The 11,458-nt window shown below is 29.5% G+C and overlaps 4 protein-coding genes across 4 annotated transcripts; all 4 read right to left on the bottom strand.

Moving 5' to 3' along the window:
* Window positions 1–122: 122 nt before the first annotated feature.
* On the bottom strand, window positions 123–599 carry GO595_000836 (ribosomal protein S19e; the record flags this gene model as incomplete). Its single annotated transcript, XM_067921935.1, has 1 exon — window positions 123–599. The coding sequence occupies one exon, from the start codon at window positions 597–599 to the stop codon at window positions 123–125; it is 477 nt and encodes a 158-aa protein (XP_067778779.1).
* Window positions 600–849: 250 nt separating this feature from the next.
* GO595_000835 (protein penguin) lies at window positions 850–2,439 on the bottom strand (the record flags this gene model as incomplete). The annotated part of the gene is made up of 1 exon (XM_067921924.1): window positions 850–2,439. The coding sequence occupies one exon, from the start codon at window positions 2,437–2,439 to the stop codon at window positions 850–852; it is 1,590 nt and encodes a 529-aa protein (XP_067778778.1).
* Window positions 2,440–3,817: 1,378 nt separating this feature from the next.
* Window positions 3,818–4,432, bottom strand: GO595_000834 (Integrase core domain containing protein; the record flags this gene model as incomplete). The annotated part of the gene is made up of 1 exon (XM_067921913.1): window positions 3,818–4,432. The coding sequence occupies one exon, from the start codon at window positions 4,430–4,432 to the stop codon at window positions 3,818–3,820; it is 615 nt and encodes a 204-aa protein (XP_067778777.1).
* Window positions 4,433–9,532: 5,100 nt separating this feature from the next.
* On the bottom strand, window positions 9,533–10,858 carry GO595_000833 (LAlv9 family protein-like protein; the record flags this gene model as incomplete). Its single annotated transcript, XM_067921902.1, has 1 exon — window positions 9,533–10,858. The coding sequence occupies one exon, from the start codon at window positions 10,856–10,858 to the stop codon at window positions 9,533–9,535; it is 1,326 nt and encodes a 441-aa protein (XP_067778776.1).
* Between the last annotated feature and the right edge of the window lie 600 nt (window positions 10,859–11,458).

Here is an 11,458-nt window from a genome sequence, read left to right as displayed (position 1 = left end):
AATTCGTTTTAAAACGGAGAACGTTAAATCACACAAATTGAATTTAAATGGTTTATTCAAACAATTCAATATCTGTGAAAAGGGTCGAGGAGACAGAAATAAAAAATGTTATATGTGATTATTTATTGTTTGGAATGAACCTCTTTAGCAATAAGGTCAAGTTGCTTTTGGCCTTTTGGTGTGATAACACGACCGCCTTTTTCGTCCTTTTTGACATAACCGATTTCTTCCAATTGCTTGAGCATGGTACGAACAACCTTACCACTAGCTTGAGCAAAGTGTCTTGGAGCAGAACCATAGTTTTTATTTCCTCCAAACTTGTTACGAAGATATTGAACACTGGTTCCTGGATGAAGATAAACTGTGCGAGCAACAGCAGCAGCACGAGTGTACCACCAGTTGATTAAGCATGGTGGCATTTGCTTGAGATGACCTGTCTTAACCAAATCAGCCCATTTTGGTGCTTCGATAAGATGATTTGTTTCGAAGAATTTTGAGAGTGTTTCGATATAGACATTAGCTGCAACATCGCGAACATTTACAGAATTACCTTTGCCAGCTCCAATCATTCGAGAAAAAGAAAGGCCAACCACACCCATTCAATTTGCAGTATTCAAACACTGCGGTTATTCGAACGTTAACCGTTAAACTCAAGCTTTGTGTTTTTATATTAATTTTTATTCGTTAGGTCATCAAATGAATAGTGCACCTTACGTATCTTTGATGTCAACTTTTGACATTAAATGTGCACATATGCATTAACAGCTAATAATACTTTATTTTCAAAAAAAATTTATATTCAATTGATTTGTTCAACTAAAGAATTAATTATAAAGAATTTATAAATCTTTATTTATTGCGTCGAATATTCCGCCTCTTTGGCTTTACTGGCGCTTCTGTATTAGATGGATGAATTATCTTCTGAATTGCAGGCCCTTCGATCTTTTCCGTTTTTATTATTTCCTTTGCCCTATTTTCAAGGTCTTTGTCATTCCTTGCTAGCTCTACCACGATCCATGCGCCAGGTGTTTTTAATACATCTCCTAATCCGACACTCTCTATCTTTTCGAGAGCCTTATCGGCTGCCTCAGCTCCAACAATTTGTATTGTCTTCTTTACAAGTTTGTGGAGGACTTTGTCGACAATATGTTCTTCTGTAATAATTGCATCAAGTAGCTGCCCGAATTCTTTCCTTCCTTTGAGGATATTAAGCATTGTAGCAGCAAAAGTTGAACCGTCTTGATTCATTCCAAACGAATCTATATCTCTGATAACATATGGGAGAAAAGTGTCGACCGTTAACTCAACCACATCATCGTTAACGGTTTCCTCTTGGAACTGAAGACCGTTAAATACCGATGGAACAACTGAAATGAGTCTTAGTAACACCTTATGACTAAACTGTGACGATTTAATGAACGCCCAATCTTGAATAAGATTTGGAAATATCTCGTCTTTAAGAACTTGGAGATCTTTGAGATGAGAAATGGCACATGAAAGAGTCCTCCATCCAAAGTGATCAATTGCAATAGCTGCTGTTTTAGTTGATGGGACTTCGGTTGGCTCAGCTTTATCTTCTTCCATTTCATCATCATCGACATCTTCAACATCTTCCTCTTCATTTACTTCGCCTTCTTCCCCTCCAGCTTCTTTTCCTTGGTCCTGAATGACAGTAACTCGAGGAACATCTTCAATCAATTTGAGTGCAATTCTGACTTCATTATCTTTTGCTTGATTTAATGCAATGATGGCAACTTGAGATCCTTCGTTCGTAAAAGCAAATTCTTTGAAATCTGTTGCGAATTGACGAAGCGCTTCTGGTGATTGTTTACCTAACAACATCATCAATTTCTGTGTTATTCGAAGATGGCCGCATTGTTTATCGATTGCTTTCTTGACGCAATTAGTCAATGAAGTAATTGCAGCTGTTTTCGTAGTACCTCCAGCTTCACAAATTTCATCAAATGTTTTTATAACTTTTGAGTTCTTCCATTCTGGGCCAAAAAAGTCAAGCATCATTCTGTTTTTCTGTTCTGCTGTTGTGTTTTCGTAAAGAACTTCAAGGACATCACGGCCAACAAGATGTGATAACATGAGATCGAATTTTCCTTTCAAATTATCGAAAATAAAACCTCTTTGTTTAGCATTGCCTCTTTTAATAATAGTAATTATGATATATTTGGAATATTTTACAGTGGCTGCTTCATAAATGTATGGCTTTAATTCTTCTAAAAATTTTGTTCGAAGCTTATCTTTGCCACGACGGAAAATTAGTTGGAAAATTCTTGATCCGTCTGGTCTTTTTAATAATTTTTGGAAATTTTTTAGCGCTTCATTATAAAGAGCCTCAAGTGCTTCTTCTAATTGTTCTCCTTTCACAGACTTTGGGCGAGCTGCTTCAAAGAGGTGATGAAGTGCTACAACTTCGTCTTCTTCCATTTTTTGTTCCTGTGACCACAGATATCAATTGACTATCTTCGTTTGCACATAAACGGCCTCTTTTTACCTGGACATAGGGGTTTGAATTTGTTTTTAACATCATATTATGATAGCCCTGGTGTTTGGTTTTTCGACGTCCATCTGGGGAATACATTCTTTATCCGTTGGCATTTATCACAATGAACATAAGTGAAAATGTGTGACATCAGCAAAAGTACTTTAACGTATTTAAACGTTTCAATTAATACAATATATTAAACTCGACTTGCGATTTCCACCCATCGTATATAATGATCATCCTACGATCTTGATATCATGAATATAATATATATACATAGTTGCATCTATGATTAATATAAATCTAAGAATAATATCATAATTAGCACGAGATAAATCTATTCTTTCATTTCAAAAAGTGACAAAAATCGACTTTTGCATGGTTTATGCTGAACGATAGGAGCAAATTTGAATGATGGTAAACATTATCAAAATTTTACCCTTTCCTCGAAAAGATAGGTTATTTACATCATTGTAATCTGTCAACAGCCAAGTTAAATGATTCTTGGTTTGTTAAATAAATAAAAATAATGATATTTTATCATAGAATCGTGATTTGTTATTTATTTTATATAATTATATGAAATCTTGATTTTCTTGAATTTATGTATTTATTGAAAAAATGAATGATGTGATAATTTTCGTAATACCTTAATGATGTACTTATTTTTAACCTGATTAATAATTTAGAATCAATATAATAGTTTCTGTATGAGTCCATTTTTTAAATATTTTGGTACAAACTATATATATATTTCTGAACAAAACGATTTTTGTTATGGACGGAAAACATTTGAAATTATTCAATTTCTGTGTAAAGTATTCAAAAAGTCTGATTGAATACATAAATGGTCCTCCATATTTGAATTGACAAGGCTTTGTTTGGCTGTATATGCATACAATGTGAATTTTGTTTCTTTGCTGTTCACCGAATAAACAGAAAAGATTCGAAATTATTCAATTTTTGTAAATAAACTATTTAAAATAATTTAAATGTATATTTGGTCTCTTTATCGATGGCAAAAGTGTCAATGAATTTGATGTGTCTACCAGCTGGACAGAAAACATTCGATAATATTCAATTTCGGTATAAAGTATTGAATATCTTTTACAATAAAACTCATAATAGAACAATGAAAGGTTTTGATCGTCATACATTGAAAAAGTTTTGCTTTTTCAATGTATGACGATCAAAACCGCTCGTGCCTTCGGCACTCGCAAAAATATTTCATTATAAACGACCAAACAATTATAATTTCTTAATAATTTGTAGAAAATTTATTAACAGTCATCATAAAAAAAATTAAACCTTTCGGTTTATTCAATATGGTGGATTGAATGGTTTTGTTTGACCATCAACAGTCCACATTGGGGGAATTGTAGGGTTCCAGTGGTTTCCTTGATTGTATCGCTGAATAGGAGTCATGTGGGTTTTTCTTCCTTCGACGGTTATTTGGGGGAGACCCATATGCGGCATATCGTTGTAGACCGTTACCCAATTTCTTAATTCTTCAGGTGTAGTACAGTTATCCGCTGTACTCCAAAACCGTTCGCATTTGCCGTTTTGCTGGGGATTCTTTACTTGTGTTAGAACAATTTTTATCCCATTGGTATCATAAAATTCTTTAAAATGACCTTTAAATTTAGTACCATTATCGGTCCATATACAATATGGACGGTTATGATATTGAATTGCGATTTCGAGAACGGTTTTAAGAACGTCGGAATCTTTCGTTGGAATCAATTCATGATGAACAACATACCTCGAATAGTCATCAATAAATGCTATAAGATATTGACCACCAAAGTGGTGAAGGTTCATATGCCATATTAAATCGGGGTTATCGGCTTCGTATCGGCAAAGTTGTTTTTGAGGAACTTGACTCGGTTTTGTATATTTCATAAGAGAATCACTTTTAGAGGTCTTATATATCATATTATGGATAATCTTTTTGAATAATTGGTTATTAAGAGCTTTTGCAAAAGCTCGATTGATCGAATCAATGCCAAAATGACTTTTATGACACTTTTCCAACCAAGAAAATACAGTTCTCAAATATTGAATAAACATTCTATGCTAAAAATCTGTTGACGCGATATAATAGAAAAAGTCAAATGATAAACCGCTTCATATCATCAAACACAAGTTTTTGAATCCTATCGTTTCAACCGTTTTTGAGTACACTATATTTTAGCAAAATGTTCAATTTTATCGAGTAAATATCGATACAAATAATTTGCAAATTATCTATAAATTACTGACTTCATATACATTTATCGATTCCTTCTATCTCATTTTACTCACGTTCTTTCAAATTTCAAATATATTACATTTTTCAATTTATTTGACATTCTATGTAATAATGTCGATTTCTCTATTTTTTCGAATATGATTCAATACCACGGTTTCTTGAGCAAGCTTTATTCTTGAACGATACGAGCTGATTGAGTGATTTTTATTCGTCCACTCATTCAAATTTGACTTCGAACCGTTTGAACATGTAAAATGATATCAATAACTTATAATCGGATTATAATCGTATATAGCGATCTTCCTACAACCTTGATATTTATGGATATATAATATATAAATACATAGTTGCATCTATGGTTAATAAAAAACTAAGAATAATATCTTGATCTATTAAGAAATTAAAAATTCAGAAATTATTTGGGCAATGATGAAATATCATTTATTTTATTTAATTATATAAAATCTTGATATTAAATTCTTCTCAAATCTATCGAAAATATTAATTAACTCAAAAAATTTCAAATATATAGATGGCATATATTACCTATTAACCTAATTCAAAATTTAAGTATTCCAAATAAAATTAAAGATGTGAATGGATTTCATCATGAAGTTCATTCTATGTTTTTATTTATTATTATTTAATATAAAAATTCATATCACATGTCCATTAAAATTTTTTCCAGTGTTATTTAAAGCATTGGAATGAGCACATCAAAGATAAATTCCTTTCCAGACTTAATTGCACTTACAGAAATAATTTATAACATAAATACAAACAATCTTGATACATCTGTTTCTTCATTACGCGAATTTTATGATAATTCACGAACGTATTCATTCAACTTGATCATCTGCCGTTTCATTTACACTTTGTTTGTAACAAGACTGAAAAAATATAGATATAATTATTGAGTTTTTTGAATTTAATTGAACGAGATGTAAAATAAAAAATCAAGTTAAAATAATTGACATTTTTTCTCAATTCCTTCTGAAAAATAACTCACAAGAATCTAATTATCTTATCGGAAAGTTGATAGAAAAAAGGTTTAATTAACTCATCGATTACTAAAAATATGAAAAATTTATTTTTTTTCACATTTTAAAGCACATTTCGTTTTAAACCATCGTTATCAATTTTCTGAATATTTCTCCAATAACCTTGAAAAACTTAAAGCGAATAATTGGGAACTTCATCAGAAATATGTTAAAGAAGGAATAAATTAGAATGAAATTGCGAAAATAATTCGGAATGATGAAATAGAAAAACTTCAAGAAATATCATCACAAGCAAACTTCGATTTTAATCAAACAATTCCAAAATCACTTTATGAAAGATATTCATTTGTTAATCATAAAAATGTTACATTAATTGATTATGCAGCATTTTTTTCTTCAATTAAATGTTTTAAATATTTACTTATGAATAATGTAAATGTAAATAATACAGGTAAATATGCAATTGCAGGTGGAAATGAAGAAATTATTCATTTATGTGAACAAAATCATTCAACATTTGAAGATGCATATGAAGTAGCGATAGAATTTCATCGAAATGATATCTTTAAATATTTTTATGATAATAAGTTAAAAGAAATTAAGAATTTAGAAGAATTAGGAACAAAATGTGTTTTACATGATAATTATGAACTTTTATCATTTTTACTTAAAGAAGGAATGAAAATAAATGAAAATATTCTCATTGCTTCAATCATAACAGGGAATTTATATATTACTCAATATTTTCTCGAAAGTAATCATATTCCTATTGATTTTTTGAAAATTTCGGGTTTTTCTGGAAATGTGGAACTTTATAACTATTTAATTAACAATAGATACATTGATCTTAGCAAGATTTTTTGCTTATTTCTTTAGATTTTTATTAAAATATTTCATTGTTTCATAAAAATTTTTAATTTTTTTTTAAATATTTTTAGTACTAACAAATGCTTCAAAAAATGGTTATACAGAAATAGTTAAATTACTTCTTGAACAAGAAGGAATTGATATTAATGCTAAAAATGAAATTTATTTTAATAATTTTATATTTCAAAATAATATTTGGAAATTATTTAAATTATTTAATACAGCACTTATTTTAGCATCTGATGAAGGTTATACAGAAATAGTTAAATTACTTCTTGAACAAGAAGGAATTGATATTAATGCTAAAAATGAAAATTATATTAATAATTTTCTATTTGAAAATAATATTTGGAAATTATTTAAATTATTTAATACAGCACTTATTTTAGCATCTTGGAATGGTCATACAGAAATAGTTAAATTACTTCTTGAACAAGAAGGAATTGATATTCATGCTAAAGATATTTATTTGTTTATTTTAATATTTATTTCAATGATTTGATAATATAATATAATATTTGGAAATTATTTAAATTATTTTGGACAGCACTTATGTTAGCATCTTGGAATTGTCATACAGAAATAGTTAAATTACTTCTTGAACAAGAAGGAATTGATATTCATGCTAAAGATATTTATTTGTTTTATCTAAAATTTATATTAATAATTTTCTATTTGAAAATAATATTTGGAAATTATTTAAATTATTTAATACAGCACTTATTTTAGCATCTTGGAATTGTCATACAGAAATAGTTAAATTACTTCTTGAACAAGAAGGAATTGATATCAATGCTAAAGATATTTATTTGTTTTATTTATAATATTTTGAAAAAATATGAAATTTCATATAAACATTTAGAATTACTTATAAACAAAAAAAACAGCGCTTATGATATCATCAGAAAAGAAAAATGCAGAAATTATTCGATTATTTGCAGACAAAATTCAACATCATAAATGTGACGACATAATAAAATTAAAAGATTCTCAAGGATAAAAGAGGTAATATTTAAATATTGAAATAAACATTTCCTAAATTCACTTTGTTTTCATATGTTATTGTTAACGCATTAAATTTGATTAATATTATTATTATTATATGAATCAAAATTTGATAAATATAATATTTTATATCATATTTCATTGTATGATTTTCATATAATTTGATGATAATTTTTGTGAAAAAAATGATGAAAAATTCATAACAACAAAAAATTAATTATTGTTCATAGTATTATTCACTCTTAACATTTAATGGAAATCTATTGAGTACACCTTATTATTTTTAGTCCCATAATACAAAATATTTGTATGAAATCGTACCAGGGCATAACGGTCGTTTTCATTGAATTATTGTATAGTTTATACTTTCAATTTTTTTTTTCGATTAATGACCGTTTACGCCAAGTGAAATAAAATTACCAAAATTGAATAAAATGAGTGCCGTTTTGTATCATATAAAATTAAATCAAAAAAATTGAATGTGATAATTGTCGTTTTGCATTGATCAAAATTGAATAAAAAAATTCAATCTTGTTTTGTTTATAAAGCAGAAAAAAAAATTTATAAGGTGTATTGTGAAAAAAGTTTTCAATAAAAAAAATGCTTACCATAAAAGAGAATACTTAATATGAAATTTATTATTTATATTTATATATATATATAAAATATATTATATATGAAATTTTATAATCAATAATTTTGCATAAATGACAGAGGGTTCATTCTTTTAATTGCTTCATTTTCGAACAACTCTTTCTCAGAACTATAATCCCCATTTCCGTCATCAATTTTCTGGAACGAAAATCCGTCTTGTGGGTTTGGTAATGGAATTGGCAACAGCCAAAGAAACAAATATTTTCTTGATCCGCATATTTCTTCTAAATTTCCGATAAGTCCTTTGTTATAATTATCATTTGATTTTTTCAGATATTCCAATCCAGTGATACCAAAGTAGAAAAATGTCATTTGGTTCTTTAAGTTATTCAATAAAAGAAATGCGAATGCCCCGGATATTCCAATGTGGATGATGAATGTGTACCATCTGAATGGAAATATCCCACGGAAAAATAGTATCCAAACACAAATAAAATAGTAAAGAACACAAATACCCATATAAAAAATAGCAAGAAGAAAATAACGGTGGTTATGGAGACCTACCCAATTGCCAATATACACACAATTATGATCGGCTCGAAGAATATATCGACCTTGTGTACTTGAAAATGAACATCTGTTTGGACGTGGCTGCTCTTTAGCCCACTGAATTTGATCTTGTCGAGTGGCAGTTCCTTCTTTGATTTCATCAAGTGTAAATTTTTTTTTGTTTGTTTTAGAAAAGAAATACGGTAAATACCCAGGATCCATACAGTAAGCGCAAAAGAAACAAATTAAACTTGATATATATAAGAAGATATAGAAAATAAAAAATGCTTGGGATTTTTGAATACTGTCACAAAGAGGTCTCATATCATGAATCCATGCATAAATCATGTAGAAGTAAAGAGCAAGTTCTGGGTAAACAGGGAAAAATTTAAGTGAAATATATCTGAATCTAAAATCATATGAATTTTCAGCCATCCAGAAAAAACAACATACTTTTGACCATTTTGTTCGCGGAGGTACATCATCGAAACTAGGTGAATCTTTGAGGAAAGGTTCTGTTTCCATCCCAAAAGAAACCGTTAACGTTAACGTTCCAGGACAGCAGTTTGTCACTTTTCACGACCTTGGCCATTCTTCCATAAGGAAAATAAAGTATGTTTCTTGCTCATGATGAGACTTATTCTTTCCCCGACTGATTGGTTTGAGGAATAAAGATCTTCTGAGCTTTTTACAAATCAACTAACATCACAGTCTTCAAATCCACAAATAATTTTTCTTATCAACATCTTTTTTTTACTAAAAATACATTTAAAACAATTCTTTTTTAATTTTTTTGAAGAGTTCACCCAACACAGTTACTTTCTTTTTCAATAATATTTCGTTGATTTGTTCAAATATATCCTTCTTATTCTCATTAATTATCTTATCCACGTCCTTATTTCTGAGGAGTTTTGTGATAAACTTTTCACCAAAGAATTCTTTTGGATTTTCCCAATCCAAATATATTCTTGCAAATGCTGGAACATTTTCATGGATATGCCTCACACAAAGAATAGAAGTAAATAGTGAGTTAAACCATTCCCTAAACTTTTGCCTGAGCCACTCAGGAGTGTCTGGTTTCGCCCAATTCTTCTTCATGTAGCGGAGAACGTTATCCATAAACTTTGATTCGTTTTCGGTAGGACTCAAAATCTGCAACCTTTTGCCCGTAAGGGTTGCTGGGAGTGTTTTACAATTGATAAGAATATCATAGTCGACAATTTTTTGTAACATAAATAATTCACTACATGTTCCCATTAAAGCTGATTTTATGTCTTTGGTATTGAGTGAATCGGTAAATTGTAATGGAACATATGGTGCAAAACAAAACTTGTGCTGGTTTTTGGCAAGGAAATTGAATGGGAATTCTTCATTAGAAGTTGATAAATAACATGGTAATAAAGAAGCAATGGCAACAGCCATCTTGGAAACCATCTCACTATTGTCAGCAAAGATAAGAACACGCATTTGAAGCATTAATGCTTTCATAACTGTTATCACATTAACACCAAGTGCTTGGAAAAGTGTTGTATAAGAAACACCAGAAAAATCTACACGGTTTTCAACAAGTCCACTGAGACTATTAAAGATATTTGGAAGTGCTTCTACTAAATTTGAAAAGTTATCGTATAATGCTGACTTTAATGGCTTTTCGAGCTCACCAAAAAGTGGAACAGAAGAAATAACACAAATAGCCTTTTGTACTTGATTTCTAATAATTGATGGATCTTTTGATAGTTCAGAAGCATCAATAGCACGATATGCAGCAATTCCAAAATCACACCCAAGTGGGCGGTTTGGATTCGGAAGAGTAAATTGGATTATTGAGGAACAAGCATCATGAGCTTTATCTGGAATTGCAATAAATGGAAGTCCAAGATTCCATTCTGAAATATAAGGTTCATCTGGAAAAGGTGGATAAACAGCATCTATTGTATTTCCAACTCTATGTTCGAACGAAAGGGCAACGATATGAAGCATAAATGTACAGGGTGCCTCATTACGGTTATTTTTGATAACATATCGTTCGGGTGCTTTTGAGGGTGGCTTAGAAAAAGTGAAAGAAAGGGATGTGGGAACAACAATCACAAACATTTTTATAAAAATATTTATGCACACAAAGTGTCTCATTACTTACAATGTAATTTTTTGAGATTCTCTTGCATGAGATGTTGAAAACAGAAAACGAATTAAACTTTTAAAAATTATCTAATAAATGCAATTTTTTTTATTCCATATCAAATATATTCTAAGACTCAAGGATTACAAATATTTTATATATTATGCTCCTATATATTGAATGATTTTTAAATGAAAAATATGATTTTAAATTTTTTTGACTAACAATTTTTTATTTGATTTTTGGTTTTGGACAATTCTAAACCATTGTTAGTAGGTACCAAAGTGGGTTACAACAAAAAACTCGAATCAGCCGCTAGTAACTGGGAGTCAACTTCACAAATGATACCAGCGATTAACAGTTAGTCGCTAAAAAGCACTTTTTTATCACTGAAAAATACGTTAATATGGTTGACAACCTTCGAAAAAATGAAAAATAAGATTTGTGCATTTGAAAACTTTAATTTTAAAAAGATGAAATTGCTTGAAAGGGAAACAAGCAATAAGGTTTCGAAGTCTGTTGTCGAACTCATTACAAAAAATAGACAAATTTATACATTATTTTTTACAAATTTT

Source organism: Histomonas meleagridis (assembly GCF_020186115.1).
Source record: "Histomonas meleagridis strain 2922-C6/04-10x chromosome Unknown contig_118, whole genome shotgun sequence".
Taxonomy (NCBI): domain Eukaryota; phylum Parabasalia; order Tritrichomonadida; family Dientamoebidae; genus Histomonas; species Histomonas meleagridis.
The sequence above is the reverse complement of the archived record's forward strand: the minus strand, read 5'-3'. Positions and strand labels throughout refer to the sequence as shown.